Genomic DNA, 19,143 nt, shown 5'->3' with positions numbered 1-19,143 from the left:
GGATATGCAGAAAACGCAACAAAAAATGGAAAATTCCTATCAAAATACTTACCGTAATTTTCCTTTCCTGATGGACTCCATGGCAGCAACGTGTGGGTTAAGTCCCGCCTCCACTACCCCATAGGACACTACTCCCATAAATCTTTGCTCCCTGCCCCTGGCCGTGTTCGGTAACTAGCCTACTCCAGCCATTTGGGAGGGAACTCCTGCTGCCATGGAGTCCATCAGGAAAGGAAAATTACGGTAAGTATTTTGATAGGAATTTTCCATTTTCCTGACAGACTCCATGGCAGCAACGTGTGGGAAATAACTCGCCAAACACACCCGGGTGGGCAAAATGCTGAACAAAAGATTTATTTAACACTGTCGGCCGACAGGACTTTCAAACCAAAATCAACAGAGGATAAAGATGCTGGCTCAACACAATAGTGAGACATGAAAGTATGAATTGAAGACCAGGAGGCCGCTCTGCAGATTACATCAGGTGCAACGTGACGCGAAGCCGCCCATGAGGTTGAGAGACTTCTGGTAGAGTGAGCTGTAACCGCCTCAGGAGGAGCCAAGCCCTTCTCTCTATAAGCCCATTGAATTGCCTGGACCACCCAAGCAGCGATGGATCTAACGGAGGCCTTGGCGCCTCTACTTTTCCCGTTAAATAGCACGAAGAGGAAGTCAGATTGATGAAAAGAAGCTGTAACATCCAGATATTGTTTTAGAGTAACTCCCAAATTGAGTGGATGTGGATCCTGACTTCCAGCAGAATTGAAGGTAGGAAGAGTGATTTCCTGGTTTTCATGGAAAACAGAGGTAACCTTGGGATTTGCCCCCAACATCGGAATTAGGACTACCCTATCTGGAAAGAAGGTGAGAAAAGGTTCCTTTGCGCCTAGAGACTGAATTTCGGAGATTCTCTTCGCCGAAGTTATGGCTACCAGAAAAGAGGTTTTAAGGGTTAATTCTCTGATTGAGAGCGTTTTGTCAAGTTGAGAGAAGAAATCTAGAACCAATGGAAGGTCCCATTTGGGGAATCTAGGCTTCCTTTGTGGCCTAAGCCTGACTGCTCCTTTGAAGAATTGTTGGACCAAGGGATGATTGGCCCATGCGACTCCAGAAAAAGCTGAAATTGCTGAAACCTGGACCCGGAGAGAACTAACCGAAAGGGAGATATCCAATCCTGATTGCAAGAAGCTTAAAACGTCCCGGACTGTCAGAGTATTACAGGAACTGGACCTTGAAGACAAGTGATCTGCAAACTTCGCCCAAATTCTCTCATATACCCGGTTAGTACTACTTCTTCGAGCACTAAGAAGAGTGGGAATGACTTCTTCAGGACAGCCTAAAGCCTTCAACCGTCCCCTTTCAAAAACCAAGCCTTTAGGCGCAGGTGATCCGGGCAAGGATGTAATCTCGACCCTTGAGACAGAAGGTCTGGCCTGGATGGTAAAGGAATTGGATCCCTGACACTGAGGAGCATCAGAATCTGAAACCAGGGTCTGTTGGGCCAATAAGGGATTATGGCTATCACTTCTGCTGTCTCTGACCTGAGTCTCCTCAGGAACTGATGAATAATAGGAGTTGGGGGAAAGGCATAGGCCTTGTGGAACCACTATTTCTCTGTCAAGGCATCCACCCCGTAGGCTTGAGGATCCCTGTACCTTGAATAGTACCTCTCCAGTTTTTTGTTGCAGGGAGAGGCAAACAGGTCGACTTCTGGGGAGAGCCCCATTGTCAGGATCCAGTTGAACACTTCCTCGTGAAGAGACCACTCGTTGTTGTCCAGAAGTATCCGGGAAAAAAAGTCTGCCTGAACGTTCTGAATCCCTGGGACATAGGATGCTGTCAGATCCTTCAGGTTCCTCTGAGCCCAGGTCATGATCGGTTCCACCTCCTGGAGAAGGGATAGACTTCGGGTACCCCCTTGCCTTCTTATGTACGCCACTGCTGTGGTATTGTCTAGCCTGAGTGAGACCGAGGCTCCTGAAATCAGATGCCGAAAGGCTAGCAGAGCTTGAAAGGCTGCCCTTAACTCCAGGATGTTCGACACCGTCCCTCTGGAGGGGAGAATCCAGGTGCCCTGAGCCACTTCCGCCAGACAGTGGGCGCCCCAACCCCTGTTGCTGGCATCTGTTGTTATGGTGACCCATGAGATGGGGAGAATGGAATGGCAGTTGCAGAGATTTTCCCGTTGGAGCCACCACAGAAGGGAATTCCTCATGGATAAGGTGATCCGAATCAGCTGGGTTTTGCTGCCTGTCCATTGATGAAGGAAACCCTTCTGAAAGGGCCTCATCCTCCACTGTACCCACCTCACCATCGGAATTGTCGCTACCATAGTGCCTATAATTTTCAGGCACTGGAGAGCCTGGAGATGAGAGGCAGAGAGGGCTGGACGGATTCTGTCCCTGACCACTGACAACTTCTCTTCTGGTAATGAGATGGTGCCTCTGACAGTGTTGAATAGGGCCCGTAAGAACACCAGCCGCTGAGATGGGACCAGCTGGCTCTTCTCCAAGTTCAAGATCCACCCGAATTCCTGTAGGGTGGAGATGACCTGCTTTCTGTGTACCAGAAGTTGATCCTTGTCTTGAGCCAACAACAGAAGGTCGTCTAGGTAGTGATGTAGACGAATCCCTTTGGTTCTCAGAAGAGCTACCACTGCCAACAGTACTTTTGAAAATACACGAGGAGAAGTTGATAGCCCGAAGGGAAGGCATGTAAATTGAAAATGGCTTTCGCCCACGGAGAAGCGGAGATACTGCTGGTAATTTTCTGCAACTGGGACATGAAAATAGGCGTCCTTGAGGTCTATGGAGACCATCCAGTCCCCTGCTTGGACAGATTGTTGAATTGTGGATAATGACTCCATCTTGAATTTTTCTTTTTTGATAAAACTGTTCAAGTGTGTTAGATCTATGACCCGCCTCCAGGCCCCGCTCTTTTTCTGGACCATAAACAAAGGAGAGTAGATTCCCATGCCTCGCTGAATGACTGGAACATGGATAACGGCGCCTTGAGCCAACAAAGATTCCACGTAGGCTAGAAGAATTAGCCTTTTTTCGTCTGAGGCCGAGAGAGAGGTGGGGACCCATCTGAGCCTGGGAGATTCCTTGAAGGTCCAAACATGACCTGAGGAGATGGTCTTGACAGTCCAGAAGTATTGGATCGAGGCCGCCCAGACATGGCGAAAGTGGAAAAGACGAGCCCCCACCTGCCCTGTCTGAGCGGGCCCAACCTCAAAAGGCTTTAGTTGGTTCCCTCTCTCCCTTTAAATCACTTTTTGTAGATTTTTTAAAAGAGGATTGTCTTGATTTCCAGGACCTGGAAAATTCACGGCCTGGTCTGTAACTGCGAGCTTCCCTGGCTCGTTCCTGGTACTGTCTCTTTGGAAAAGACCTTCTCTGGGCTTGCAAACGCCGGTCCTGGGGGAGGAACCCCGACTTCCCACCAGTGGCTCGGGTAATAGCCTCATCCAACTTATTGCCGAAAAGGGAGGACCCTTCAAAGGGGATACGGCACCATACTTGTTTTGAGGCTGGGTCTGCCAGCCAAGGGCGGAGCCAAAGAGCCCGTTTAGCCGTAACAGAAGAAAGCATCACCCGAGCCACCAGGCGTATGATGTCGATAGAGGCCTCCCCAAGAAAGGCGGAGGCCAGCCTAAGCTCTTGGATAGGCGAGCTCTTAGCTGTATCTTCAGAGATATAAGTGTCTCATCTACACTATCTGTCCATATCTCCATTGCTTTGGACATAGCGGCCAGAGCTAGCGCTGGCTTACAGGCCATTCCTGCTGTGAGATACACTCTCTTCAAATCCGCATCAATCCGTCTGTCCAGAACATCCTTAAAAGACACAGTATCCTCTAAGGGAAGTGTGACATGTTTCACCAGCCTCATGACTGCTGCGTCTACCAATTGCGCTGACTCCAAATGCTTCACCTCTTCTTCATTGAAAGGATAGAGTTTCGAAACCTTCGATAGCATGGAATTTTTCTTCTCCACCTTGCCCCATTCATCTGTGATAATCTCACCTAGCTCAGAGATAAAAGGAAAATTAATCAGTTCCTTCTTTAATTGCTTAAAGAATTTTCTTTGTTTGGAAGGAGCAGCCACAGAATCTTCCCAGTTCAGTGTCTCTCTAACAGCTCTGACCAGAGGAGGAAGTAGAGTGAAATCAAAACCCACACAGGGATCACTTTCATCAGAGTCACTGTCAGATATGGCAGCTGAGGGGTGGCTATGCGCAGAGGATTCCCAAGTATCCTGCAGCTGAGTCTCCCTTCCTGGAGAAAGTGGCGGCTCTGCCGGGGGAACATAGGACTGGCCCTTAATATTTCTGAGGGACTCCTTAACAACTTTTTCCACCAGGGTTTTAAGTTGTTGATCCGCGTCACCCCTTTCATTGGAAGCCTTGGCGTAGCAAGGATCACATAAAGATTTTCCTGCCGGTACAAGAGCTCTGCACCCCCAACAGGCACTAGCTGAGTGACTAGATTGAGTCCTCGAGGAGTGCGACCGTTCCTCACTACGGTGTCCTGATCTTGAGGAGGAACCGTAATGTTTTGATTTGGAAGAGGAGTGCCGGTGATGCGACTTGGAGGAGTCGCTCCCTCTATGAGAGCTGCAATGCTGTTCTGACCTGGAAGGGCTGAAACAGGAACAAGACAAGAAACCACAAGAGACAAGACATCAGGACAGAGCTAACAGATAAATACCCCTCCCCCACCAGACCTTCAGGTGATCATTAGAAATACCTTTTATGAGAGGGCTGGCCACAAACAGGCGGTAAAGAATCCATGTCCTCAGCGATATCCATACGCGCTGAAAAGATGACAAGGGATCAGTGCAAGGGACAGGGAAGGGATAGCCACCCTGTCCCAGAATGCCACTTACCAGTAGATGCAACACAGAGGCAGGGGGAAGTCACTGCAACAGCCCGCAAGCATTCCCAAAGCTTGCAGACTAATTCCCCGTTTAAATAGCCCGCCCCTGTGATGTCACCGCCGTGCCTGTGCGCATGCGCGAAACAGCGGCAATTTGCTGCTATCGCGCATGCACGAAACCAAGCCTCGATCTCAACCTCGTTCGCGCATGCGTACTATGGCCGAAAACGCAAACCCGGAAGTAGAACGGCGGCTGGAACGCGGAAGAACCAGCCGCCATGCCTGCACATACAAACAAACAGAAAAAACGAAGACAGATAAAAAATACAAAAACTGCTGCCATAATGAACTTATAGAACCTCTCACCACTCCCACCACGATCGATCACTCGGCCGAAGATAAGGTAAGATGACACCGGACTTTCCAGGGGGCAAAACAGGTCACCTGCTAATAGCTGGCTATCCGACCAATGCGCAGCCTGCCTGCCAGTGGCCAGGACATGGGCTTCTTCACAGCGCCTCTTCCACTGCCCACTCCATACCCTGCTAATAGCTAGGGCTTAGCGGAGTAATGCGACTTTCCAGACCCAGAGTCGCAGACCGGCCGACCTCGATCGTGGGGATGATAAATCTTCAGGTAGAAAGACCACCTCTGGGTCCTTCGGAGGAGGACAAAAAAAGAACACGGCCAGGGGCAGGGAGCAAAGATTTATGGGAGTAGTGTCCTATGGGGTAGTGGAGGCGGGACTTAACCCACACGTTGCTGCCATGGAGTCTGTCAGGAAATTTTTTTTTGCCCTAAATTATTATTTTTTAAATAGCAGAATAAAAGAACAGTATCTAAAGTGTGTATCTCACACGTACCGATATGCAGGAAACACTGAAAAATATTTTTTCTTGCCCTAAATGGGTGTTTTTAGAATAGCAGAATAGAGCAACAGTATCTAAAGGGTGTATATCACACATACAGATATGCAGAAAATGTGCCAAAATTTTTTTTGCCCTAAATTGTTATTTTTTGAATAGCAGAATAGAAGAACAGTATCTAACGTATGTATCTCACACGTACAGATATGCAGGAAACACTGAAAAATATATATTTTTTTGCCCTAAATGGGTGTTTTTAGAATAGCAGAATAGAGCAACAGTATCTAAGGGGTGTATCTCACATGTACAGATATGCAGAAAATGCACCAAAACATGTTTTTTTGTCCTAAATTATTATTTTTTGAATGGCAGAATAGAAGAACAGTATTTAAATGGTGTACCTCACACGTACAGATATGCAGAAAACGCACCCAAAAAATTTTTTTGCCCGAAATTATTATTTTTTGAATAGCAGAATAGAAGAACAGTATCTTAAGTGTGTATCTCACACGTACAGATATGCAGAAAACATTGCCAAAAATTATTTTTTTGCCAAAAAATTTATTTTTTGGGCATAGCAGAATAACACAACAGTATCTAAAGTGTGTATCTCACTAAATACAGATATGCAGGAAACGCAGCAAAATATCTTTTTTTGCCCTAAATGGGTGTTTTCAGAATAGCAGAATAGACCAACAGTATCTCACAGTAACATATGCAGTGCTGGTGCACTGAGCTTGCATAAAATGCCTGCCGATGCCAACCTAACTAACGGATAAAAGTTATCTTTTGTCTGGCACTGGGCTCAGGGCAGGGTAAAAAGATTGTGCACTGCAACCACACAACAAAAGCAAGGTAGATCGCTGAGTAATTTGAGTCATGAATCAGGACGCCTATCTAATTCTCTCCCTCAAACAGCAGCAGCAACCTTTCCCTACACTACCTAAAGACTTGCTGTGCTATGTGCCTCTAGCTTATATAGAGGTTGGGTCACATGCTGCACTGGCCAATCACAGCCATGCCATTAGTAGGCATGGCTATGATGGCTTCTAAGGGCACACAAGTTAAATGAATGTTGATTGGCTGCCTTGCAGCTTATTGAAATATGCCATTACATTACAGAACACCAAACTCAAACCCGAACATACAGTAAATTGTTCAGGTCCGGATCCGGGTATGGGTACCAAAAACCCAAAAGTCCGGTACGAACCTGAACTTTACAGTTCGGGTTCACTCAACCCTACTGCTAATGGTACCATTCTCATTACTAAAATCTTGTATATAGTCCCTTATCATCCCCTCCAAGAGTTTACATACTATTGATGTTAGGCTAACTGGTCTGTAATTCCCAGGGATGTATTTTGGGCCCTTTTTAAATATTGGTGCTACATTGGCTCTTCTCCAATCAGCTGATACCATTCCAGTCAGTAGACTGTCAGTAAAAACTAGAAACAATGGTCTGGTAATTACTTGACTGAGTTCCCTAAGTACTCTCGGGTCCAAGCCCTCTGGTCCCGGTGATTTATTAATGTTAAGTTTCCCAAGTCTAATTTTAATTCTGTCCTCTGTTAACCATGGAGGTGCTTCCTGTGATGTGTCATGAGGGTAAACACGGCAGTTTTGGTTACTATAGCCCCCCGATTCCCTCGTGAAGACTGAGCAGAAGAATAAATTCAACACCTTCGCCATCTTCCCATCCTTTGTAACCAGATGTCCTTCCTCATTCTTTATGGGGCCAATATGGTCTGTCATCCCTTTTTTACTGTTTACATACTTAAAGAATTTCTTGGGATTTTTTTTGCTCTCCTGCGCTATGCGTCTTTCATGTTCTATCTTAGCCATCCCTATTGCACCCTTACATTTCTTGTTGCATTCTTTATACAGTCTGAATGCTGATGATGTTCCCTCAACCTTGTATTTTTTGAAGGCCTTCTCCTTTGCTTTTATATACATTTTTACATTTGAGTTAAACCATCCAGGACTTTTGTTTGCTCTTTTAAATTTATTACCCAATGGGATGCATTGGCTAATGCCCTTATTTAATATGCTCTTAAAGCAAACCCATCTCTCCTCCGCATTCTTTGTTCCTAAGATTTTTATCCGATTTATGCTTTCTAGTAAGGTTCATAGTTTAGGGAAGTTGGCTCTTTTGAAATTCAGTGTCTTTGTATTCCCTTATGTTTCCTATTTGTGTTATTTATATGGAAGCCAATTGACCTGTGATCGCTGTTCCCTAAATTGGTCTGTATTGTTGGTAATCAGTAGATCCAGTAATGCTTTATTTCTGGTTGGTGGGTCTACCATCTGACCCATAAAATTGTCTTGCAAGACACTTAGGAACTGGCGAGCCTTAGATGTCTGGATAATTAAAATCCCCCAGTATGATAACACTTCCCATCCTTGCTGCCAATCCAAATTGTGATAGGAGATCCGTCTCCCCTTCATCTCTCAGGTTAGGGGGCCTATAGCATACTCCCAGTATTATTGTCCCCTTTACGTCAACCATTTGGAGCTCTACCCATAAGGATTCCACCTCCTCCCTAGCTCCCTTAGTGATGTCATCTCTCACAATCATTTGTACATTATTCTTGATATATAGGCATACCCCTCCACCTTTTTTACCCTCTCTATCCTTGCGATAAAGGGTATACCCTTGAATGTTTGCAAGCCAATCATGAGAGCTGTTGAACCAGGTCTCTGAAATTCCCACAAAATACAAATCCTCCTCGTACAATAGTATCTCTAGTTCACCCATCTTGTCCGCCAGGCTCCTGGCATTGGTGAACATGCCACGTAGTTGAGACCGGTCGCATATTATCCTCTTATTGGGTGTTCCAAGATTGAAACTAGGACTGTTCTTCCTATGAGCCATGTCCCTGCCTCATCCAGATCCTGTGCCTTGTTTCTGTGCCTTGTTCCTGTTCCTGCTCCTGTACCTGATCCTGCACCCTGCTTCCAGTATCCTTCTCCCTGCATCCAGGACTCTGTACCCTGCTCTGCTCCCCCTTTTTCCAGTCTCAGTCCTGACCTTGCCCTGCTCATGTTTGCTTCCTCCATTTGTACATAGTTAGTTAGGTTGATACATAGTTACATAGTAGGTGAGGTTGAAAAAAGACATCAAGTCCAACCTATGTGTGTGATTATATGTCAGTATTACATTGTATATCCCTGTATGTTGCGGTCGTTCAGGTGCTTATCTAATAGTTTCTTGAAACTATCGATGCTCCCCAATGAAACCACTGCCTGTGGAAGGGAATTCCACATCCTTGCCACTTTTACAGTAAAGAACGCTCTATGTAGTTTAAGATTAAATCTTTTTTCTTCTATCTATTTTATCCCTAGTGTGGGGTCACCAGTACGGTATTTGTAAATTGAAATCATATCCCCTCTCAAGCGTCTCTTCTCCAGAGAGAATAAGTTCAGTGTTCGCAACCTTTCCTCATAACTAATATCCCCCCGACCCTTTATTAGCTTTGTTGTTTGGGTTGCTGCACTATCATGCTTATTTATCCACTTAAAGTGTTACTAAACTCACAAAAGTTAAATAATCCTGTTTATGCAGTAAAACATGCTTGTTATGCTCACTGGGGATCCTACGGGGTTAATCCTGTACATTGTGTAAAAAGCCTGTTTGATCCTGTATGCACAAATGTTCCTCTTCTTCTACTGACTCCAAAACATGTCTGGATAAGACAGAGATACTGGAGTCAGGCTGCACATGCTGAATTTGGTATGTATTGCTAGAGCGGTTTTTTTTTCTTGGGAGAGTGCATGTGATCAGCACCAGGCCAATCAGCACTGTCCAGACAGAGGGTCAGGGATCCTGCAGCCTGATAGGACAATTGTGGGGAAAAAACCTCATCCTACAAGCTTTAACCAGGCACTGATAGCAGTCACAAGACTGCTATATACTGCTGATGAGAAAAGGTATTTAGCAGTTTAGCAGATTGCATTTCCATGTTCTGTGTACTGTGAGTGACCAGATACAGTGAATGCACAGTCCTGGGTTTAGCAACACTTTAACATTGTTTATGGTTTACTGGTGGTGTTAGTAGAGTTATATTTATATTAATAAACTTAATTTAACCTTTTTTGCCTGGTTCCTGATTTCACTGATCTGGTCATTTTTGCTTGATACCTGCATTTGGTATCCCTTACTTTCCCTTAGGACCCATTTGACCTGCACACACTAGCACACATGATGATATGCCACTGGGACAGGTCCTGGCACAACTCTTTCATGGCAGTGCAGCCTGTAGCCTGATGCAATTAACCCCTGTATATCACCCGCAGTTCAGAGGCACGAAGAGGATGGGCATTCCTGCACAGAGGATTCCTACCGGATCTTTATTACTGTTAAGTAATGTGACTAAGACTGCACTAAAAATAGCTACATTCCAGTTTTAAGGGCATTTATTATCATTAGCTTTGGCACATAGATGTGCGCAGCCTATTGCATTAGAGTGTGCACCCCAAAGTTCAAACATAAATGCCTTTTTCTGAAGTCTCAGCTGCACAGGGCAGTGAATGAATGGGAAGTGCTCTATGCTGAGCGGCTTCCTGTTAATTCACAAGCTGAAGCATAGTAAATACAGTTTACTGTGCTTCAGTTATAACAGTGAGTGTTCATTTAGAAAAAGAAAGGGCTAGTAAATGACATATTTACTAACTTCTTCCCCACTCTCCATGCTGAAATATCCCCTGCAGAAGCTGAGGGCAAAGGAAGCCAGCAGCACTGAAGGGCAGGGGGCAAAACAGGGGGAAGCCCAGGCAGTGAGGGATACGTAGTGATTAGGGTGTGATCAGGCACACCTGGCACAACCCCGCCTATGCTTTTGCATATCAGGCGTAGGAAGTAATGATAGAGTTTTAGCATGGTGGTAATAATAACATGTAAAATATTATACTGTATTTATGTAGCGCTTGGTTGCTACTAGTAACTAACATCCACCATGTCACCCCGCTGTCAGACCTACATCACTTCTGAGACAATGAACAGTAATTTGCATTGTTTTGTTTTATGTATTGGGGGATATAACTTGGTTGGGGGAAAGAAAATATGGGATGCCCATAGAACAATTACTTTGCCATCATATTTAAGAATTAGAACAAAAAGGTTGAACTGTGAAGTACTGATGTACACATAATATCTACACTCTTCCCTGGCATAACACCATGCAGACTATTTGCTCCCAAGACTTCCACCCTCCTGCACAAACTTCCACTGTAGATCATTACTCTTCCTGTTACATCATCCTCTATGACAAAAGAAACCACTCTGAACAGTATCAGTTGCTGACTAGAATTGGTTGCACTGTTAGTAGGCCAGAGGTCTGCAGTACATCTCCCAAGTGGCCTAGTAATTTAGTAGCATGTGCTAACTACTGCTCCCAGATAGTCCGGCCTCCAAATCCTGTGCCCTCAGGCTGCAGCGATTTTACACTCTCCCCACAGTCTCTCCTCTGACCTTTCACCCAGATCACCTAGCATGCCTCATCCAGAAATCCACTGTGGCCCACTCACCGACCTTGTTTAACTTTAACTGGACATACATTCTGACAGCTTCTCCAGCCCCTCTGTTCCAGAAAACTTTATCCATGACCGTGTAAAGATGAAGCTCCTTCCCAGCTCTCCCGGGCTCCTCTGCTAGGCCTCACCCCCCCCCCCCCCCCAGATGGGAATGGGGTCCCTGCTGCTGCCTAATACTGCATTCTCCAAGTCTCCCGGCCGACAACTCCTCCCCAGTGGGCTGTTAACTCAGCTTATGGGAGGCCTGCCCCCTGCCAATTCCAGGTGGGGATTGGTCAGGGCTCCTCACATGAGCTGCCTGCCGCTGCAGTCCTAGGCCCTACCCCTCTTCCAGAACATTCTCCCTGGAAGCAAGGGAGGCGCCTCAGAACTAAAGCACACGTGGTCACACCCACTGCTGCACTAAGCACTCCCTGCCCCCCAGATAAAAACAAAGCACGGGCCTGCCCAAATTTACCTGCGCTGACAGTTTCCCTCACAAAATCCTCACTCTATCACCTACCTAAGGTAGCAAGTGCTATATTTACAATACACAAATAAGATCATGCACATAGCATTTTATAGCTCTCTCCTTAAAGCATAAAAACATTAAAAATGTCATGATCCAAATCATTGCCTTAACAAACATGAAAAGTAAACATTTGAAGTTGAAAAAGGTTTTAGAACACATCAAGACTTACTTAAAGTTCAAACTTAGAAATACATATTTGCGATACATGAGCCTAGGCTCACTAATTTGAATTGAAAAAAAGTCAATATAGGTAAAACATGTTCTTCAGCTTCTACTGTATATTAAAATCCGTGATTTGGGCCATGAAAAACAAATTTTACAACATTAAGCACGCATTTATCATTTAGAAAAAAGAAAATCTACAAGTATAATGAATCTTGAATATTTCCTAGCCATGCTCAGCATGCTGCTCTTTTAAAGGATAAGTTTACCTTTAACAAACAAATAATAAATGCACATATTTTTGCAGGAACAAAAATGAACGTGCATTTATTATTTTTTTCTGATAAGCCTGCAGAGCATTGCACCTATGATCAGTAAATTATGAATGCATTGTCAGGCTCCTTCAGACACTGCCTCTAGCTTGCCTGTCCATACCTCCATACTGGCAGACAGTTACAAAGCTGGAGGGAGTGTCAATGAATTCATTAGTGCGCTCACAGTTTGCTGAGATCTACAAGCCATTTGCCACAGTGGAGGATGGGGCTTGTAGACTTGTAGTTAATTAATTCACAGATTGCTGTGAATAAATGATGCGGCTGTGTAAGCAGAGTGGGGGGCATGTCAGCAGGAGGCAGAGAAAGAGCAATACACTGATCTTTCCCAGTGAAGAACTGTGCGGGGGTGAAACACAAGTCTTGGCCATTCCAGGACAGGCAGGCTGTGCTCCAAATACAGCCAGAAAACTGACCACATTGGGAAGTATGCATTCCTCAGTGGCGTAGCGTGTGGGGAGGGGAGTAGGGGAAGGGGTTCAGTGACCCTGGGTGCAAAATCAAGAGGGGCGCAGAAAAGTGTCCCGAGTGTGCGCTCACTGTGCCTCAGCTTGTCACTCCAAGTTGTGTGTGCTTGGCCTCGGACTGACCGCTGCTCTCCACTCAGCCTGGCACGATCAGTGATGTGACTAACTGAGTTAAAATAAACGGAGTTACTTAACGCAGTTATTTTAGAGGGTAATGAGTAATCTAACTGATTACTCTTTCCCTCATGGTAACGCAGTTCCCATTACTTGGGTGGCGTTAGCGCAATTACATCTACTGCCTGGAAGGCCTGCCGTGGTCGCGCTGCCTGGCCGTTCGTTCCGCTGCGGGGAGGGGGGCTTTCGCCTACTGAGCTGAGAAGAGGCTGAGACTCAGAGAGACTGTCTGGACCGCCCCATCCCGCCCCGCCTATCCAGAGAGAGAGAGAATGTAGGGAGGCGGGGCGGACACTTTAAAATGAAGGCATCCCTGGAGGCATTCAAGTAAGTGACTGACAATTCGAATTGCAGTGCAAACGATCCATCCCTACCCACCTACCATCACTTCTACAACCACAGTTACTTTTCTGAGTAACTAATTACTTTTCCAATGTAGTAACTAAGTTATTAACGCAATTACTTTTTGGGAGAAGTAATTTGTAACTTAACTAATTACTTTTTAAAAGTAAGATGACCAACATTGGTCACGATCATGCTACATGAGGGCACTTCTCAGGTACGGCTTACCAGGGGGATCAAAATATGTGGACAAAGTATGTAGCAGTGTAGCATTTCCACTGTGACCTAAAAATCATAGTCATAGTTAGCATTTTTCTTCCTCCAAACAGGACGAGTCAAGTTAATCCCAAAGAGCTCAATTTTGGTCTTATCTGACCCCAGCACTTTCTCCCAGTCCTTCTCTGAATCATTTAAATGTTCATTGGCATGACTGTACTTGTGCTTTCTGGAGGAGGGGGCTAGCCGTGTTTGGAGGAAGAAAAATGCTGACTATGACCCTAAGAACACCATCCCTACAGTCAAGCACGGAGGTGGAAACATTATACTTTGGGGCTGTTTCTATGCTAAAGGTACAGAGCGACTTTGCTGCACCAAGGGTCCAATGAATGGGGTCATGTATTTTAATTATTGGATGAGAACCCTCAGCCAGAGCACTGAAGATGGGGTCAGGGATAGGTCTTTCAGCATGACAATGACCCACAAAATTCTGCCAAGTCAATAAAGTAGTGGGTCAAGAAGAAGCACATTAAGGTTATGGAGTGGCCTAGCCAGTCTCCAGACCATGATCCTATAGAAAATTGATGGAGGGAGCTGAAACTTCGAGTGGTCAAGTGACAGCCAAGAAACCTTAAGAATTTAGAGAAGATCGGTAAAAAAGAGTGGACCAAAATTCCTCCTGAGATGTGCACAAACCGGGTCACCAACTACAAGAAACGTCTTACCTCTGTGCTTGCCTAGGGTTTCTCCACCAAGTACTAAGTCAGGTTTTGCTTTGGGATCAAATACTTATTTTATTCACTGAACTGCAACTCAATTTATAACATTTGTAGCATGAGTTTTTCCTGGATTTTAGGTTGATATTCTGTCTTTATCATTTAAAATATACCTATGATAAAAAATCTAGACCCTTCATTTCTTTGTAAGTGGGTAAACTTTCAAAATCCGCAGGGGATTAAATAATTATTTTCCCCACTGTATATAATATATGGGGGTTGGGGTATATATAATATATGGGGGTTGTTGCATATATAATATATGGGGGTTGGCGTATATTATATATACACTAACCCCTATATAATATATATACACTAACCACATATATTATATATACACCAACCCCCATATATTATATAAACACAGCCCCCATATATTATATATACACCAACCCCCATATATTATATAAACACTAGCCCACATATATTATATATACACTAACCACATATATTATATATAATATATGGGGCTTAGTGTTTATAAAATATATGGGGGTTGGTGTTTATATATGGGGGTTGGTGTATATACGGTATAATATATGGGGTCAGTGTATATATAATATATGATGTTAGTGTATATAATACATGGGGGTCAATGTTTATATAATACATGAGGTGAGGGGGAGGCAGTGTGTAATGCATGGGGTGATGGGGGGGGGGGGGGGGTCAGTGCATATATAATACATGGGGTGATGGGGGAGCACTGTATATATATTACATGGGGTGATGGGGGACAGTGTATAATACATGGGGTGGGGTCAATGTATATATAATACATGGGGTGAGGGGGAGGCAGTGTGTAATGCATGGGGTGATGGGGGGGGGGGGTCAGTGCATATATAATACATTGGGTGATGGGGGGGCACTGTATATATAATACATGGGGTGATGGGGGACAGTGTATAATACATGGGGTAGGGTCAGTGTATATATAATACATGGGGATGTTAGTGTATATATAATACATGTGGGTGGTCAGTGTATATATAATACATGGGTTGAGGTGGGGGGGGGAGTGTGTAATACATGGGGTGATGGGGGGCAGTGTATATATAATACATGGGGTGATGAGAGAGCAGTGACACAGATGCATTTTACTTTAATTACATCAGTATTTTCTTAAAATACAATACCTGTGCTTAGGGGGCAAGGGGTTTCATACTGTACTAGTGGAAGGGGGTACTAAAAGTACACAGGTTAGGGGGTGCAAATTACTTGACTTGCTCAGGGTGCTGACAACAAACTCTATGCCACTTTGTACTCTCACGCCGAGAATGTTCAGTTTGAAATAGGAAACCAGGGAACAGGCAGGATTATCAGGGATTTCACACAAATCAAGAAACACAAAGAGAACAGGATACTTTTTAACACATATACATGGTACAACACACATACCAGGAATATAAAATGTTGGGGTAACGTAGACTTTAATGAAACCCTGTCTAAACCCTATTTCTAAATCTCAAACCAAAGGCATGGCTGAAAAATCTTCTGTATCTGCCACTTCCAGGAGTGTTGGATGCCTGGCCCTCCTCTGTGTGTTGTGGCTCTTCCACATTACTTTAATGTATTGTCTTCAAGTGTTGTGAGTTTATCATACATACCTTTTAAACTTGTACTTGGATTGACTTTCTTCTTCATCTAATTCCTTGCTTACCCTTTCTCCAATCATCTTCAGCAAGGTCTGCATATCTGAAAGCATTAAACAGTCACATTTTAAGAAAGTTGATTCAACTCTTTAAAAAAAAATCACACAACAGTGAAATATGCTTTAGATTATTTAGCACACTTATACATGAAACAGTAGCTTTGTATTTGGCATTTTACGTACAATAAATATAAAACTGATAAATTATGAATGTGAAGATGTATCCCCTCCTTTGCAATGTGCCTATTTTATTTGCAAATGGGCTTGTCAACTTGACTTGCAACCCGGGCTTATTAATAAAGGCAAATCTCAGTAACCAATATCAACAAATTGGAATTTGTCTTTCAAGAATCCGATTTCAGCTAAGGAGAATGACGTAAAAAATGCACTTGAGAGCCATTTGTACCCTGAAAACTCTAGGCCTGAAAGATGTAAAGTTTTTAAAGTATAGTTTCAGTCCAAACCCACAATCCACCTAAGTAGAAGTTTCAATAAAGTGAAATTCCAATGAGCAGGCATTTGCAAATGGAAGGTGATTCTTTCTGCTAAGGTCCATTACATACTGAACCATCAGCTTTGATATGACACATTGATCAGCATTTTTCAGACTTAAAGCGGGAGTTCTGCCATTTTTTGTTTTTAAAAGTCAGCAGCTACAAATACTGCAGCTGCTTACTTTTAAAATATGGACACTTACCCGCCCAGCGCACCAGCGATGTCAGCACCCGAAGCCGATCTCTCGATCGGCTCTCGGGTGCTGCCGCTGCCATCTTCGGTATGGGAATCAGGAAGTGTCGCAGCGCAATAAGGATGGTCCCCGCTGTCTCTGGGATCCGTGTGTTTCCCAGCAGATAGCGGGGGACCCGCAGGAAGTGGCGTAAATACCCGCAGAATCTGCGGCTATCTATGCCGGAAGTGGGTGCAAATACCTGTACTATACAGGTATCTGCACCCCCTCCCCCCTGAAAGGTGCCAATTGTGGCACCGGAGGGGGGGAGGGTTCCAATGAGCAGAAGTTCCACTTTAGGGTGGAGCTCCGCTTTAACGTGGAACTTTTCCCCAGAAAAAAAGCTTAGATGGGAAGATTTTTTTTTTTTTTTAGCATAAGAGGCATATTATATCTTATCCTATCCTGCGCTATATATATACTTTTCACTTTGACACATTCCAAACAGCCTATTCCTGCTCCATTCCCAGAGACCTTAAGCACCCAGATTGGTATTTTTCCATTGAGATAAATGTTAGAAAAGTTTTAACATGTTTATTGTGTGACTATTAAAAATAAAAATCCTGAGACTGATTTTTAAGATGGCTTATTTTTGAATTAACTTCTTTTTGTCTTTGTCTAACAAGCTTTGCCATATATGGTAGAACAGATTGTACAGGAAATACTAATTAGCCAATAAAGTACGTACCATTCTGTGGCAGGAATGCTATCAGTGTTTCCTCAGCCAATAAAATTGTAAAAGCTATATAATTGTAAGTATGGGGGGGGGGGGGGTCTGTACATCTCTCTGTGTGATTCTTAAGCCGCGTACACACGTAGCCGTCTGTCCGACGTACTTAGTCTGGCGGACTTCCCGCCAGACTGTCCCTCGGACTTTCCGAACGGGCTACTTGCCCACACACGGCATTTTTTCAGTGGACTAATACGGTGGACTTAGTACTATCCGCCCTACTTTTGAAATGAACGGGCCCACACACGCGAAGGAAAGTCCGCTCATTTCGAGCGCGTCTCCAGGTAGGCGGGGCCCGCAAAGGATACGTCGCTGGCCCCGCCGCCTGGTATGGACTTAAAGGGGAACCCCAACGCCAAAAAAAATCGGCGTGGGGGTCCCCCCAAAGTCCACAACAGACCCTTGTCCGAGCACGCTACCCGGCCGGCCAGGAAAGGAGGGGCGAGCGAGCGCCCCCCCCTCCTGAGCCGTACCAGGCCGCGTGCCCTCAACATGGGGGGTGCCTTGGGGAAGGGGGGCCGCGCGGCCCCCCCACCCCAAAGCACCTTGTCCCCATGTTGATGAGGACAAGGGCATCTTCCCGACAACCCTGGCCGTTGGTTGTCGGGGTCTGCGGGCGGGGGGCTTATCGGAATCCGGGAGCCCCCTTTTAATAAGGGGGCCCCCGGATACCGGCCCCCCACCCTATGTGAATGAGTATGGGGTACCCCCGAAGTCGGAAGAAGAGGCCGCGGCGACGAAGAAGAATGCCGGGCTCCTCCGCTAGTAAAAGAGCTACAAGAAGATAGCGGAGGAGTCCGGCGAGAAGACCCCCGAAGACGGAAGACCCCCGGAGCTGTGCAATAAATTATTTTATCTTGTGTGTTGTGTTTTTTTTGTACTTTATTTTACAGGTGAATGGGTAGGGGTACATTGTACCCCATACTCATTCACATAGGGTGGGGGGCCGGTATCCGGGGGCCCCCTTATTAAAGGGGGCTCCCGGATTCCGATAAGCCCCCCGCCCGCAGACCCCGACAACCAACGGCCAGGGTTGTCGGGAAGAGGCCCTTGTCCTCATCAACATGGGGACAAGGTGCTTTGGGGTGGGGGGGCCGCGTGGCCCCCCTTCCCCAAGGCACCCCCCATGTTGAGGGCACGTGGCCGGCCGGGTAGCGTGCTCGGACAAGGGTCTGTTGTGGACTTTGGGGGGACCCCCACGCCGATTTTTTTTGGCGTTGGGGTTCCCCTTTAGGTCCATACCAGGCGGCGGGGCCAGCGACGTCTCCTTCGCGGGCCCCGCCTACCTGGAGACCCGCTCGAAATGAGTGGACTTTTCTCCGGGTGGGAAAAGTCCGTTCATTTCAAAAGTACGACGGACTGGCATACAAACGGCCGGATTGTCTGCCGAAATGCGAGTCCGGCGGGAAGATTGGAGTGTAAAACTACATTCTAAGTCCGCCGTACTTTCGGGTCAAAAAAGTATGCCGGAGGCTACACACAGGGGGGATTGTTTGGCAGACTTGAGTTTGCCGGACTTTTCCACCCGCTTGTTTGATCGTGTGTACGCGGCATTACTGCATCTTTTGACTTGTAAGTATCATGCTTTTGTGTGACACATCTGAAATAAATTGTCTGCTTTTCAATACATCTGGAGTTTGACTGATCACAGGAGAAGAAGAATTCTAACATTTGGTTCTTCGAGCCGGAACCACGAGTGCATTCCAGGTTGGACGGTCTCGGCAAAGCTCTTGGTGAATATCGGACTTCAAAGCTCACTGAGAATCAAAAGTCCCCCCACTCAAC

The 19,143-nt window shown here is 45.5% G+C and overlaps 1 protein-coding gene across 2 annotated transcripts in view; it reads right to left on the bottom strand.

Annotated features, from left to right (window-relative positions):
* Positions 1–19,143, bottom strand: part of CCDC60 (coiled-coil domain containing 60) — a 315,694-nt gene that overhangs the window by 40,282 nt on the left and 256,269 nt on the right. For both annotated transcript variants that reach the window (XM_077462079.1, XM_077462080.1), the window contains exon 10: positions 15,858–15,945. In XM_077462079.1, the coding sequence (XP_077318205.1) occupies positions 15,858–15,945 (88 nt within the window). The remainder of the gene's footprint in view (positions 1–15,857; positions 15,946–19,143) is intronic.

The sequence above is a fragment of the Lithobates pipiens genome, unplaced genomic scaffold (assembly GCF_037356315.1).
Source record: "Lithobates pipiens isolate NorthernLeopardFrog02 unplaced genomic scaffold, aLitPip1_a1.2 Scaffold_3, whole genome shotgun sequence".
Taxonomy (NCBI): Eukaryota; Metazoa; Chordata; class Amphibia; order Anura; family Ranidae; genus Lithobates; species Lithobates pipiens.
Note: the sequence above shows the minus strand (reverse complement) of the source record. Positions and strands in the feature narration are given on the sequence as shown.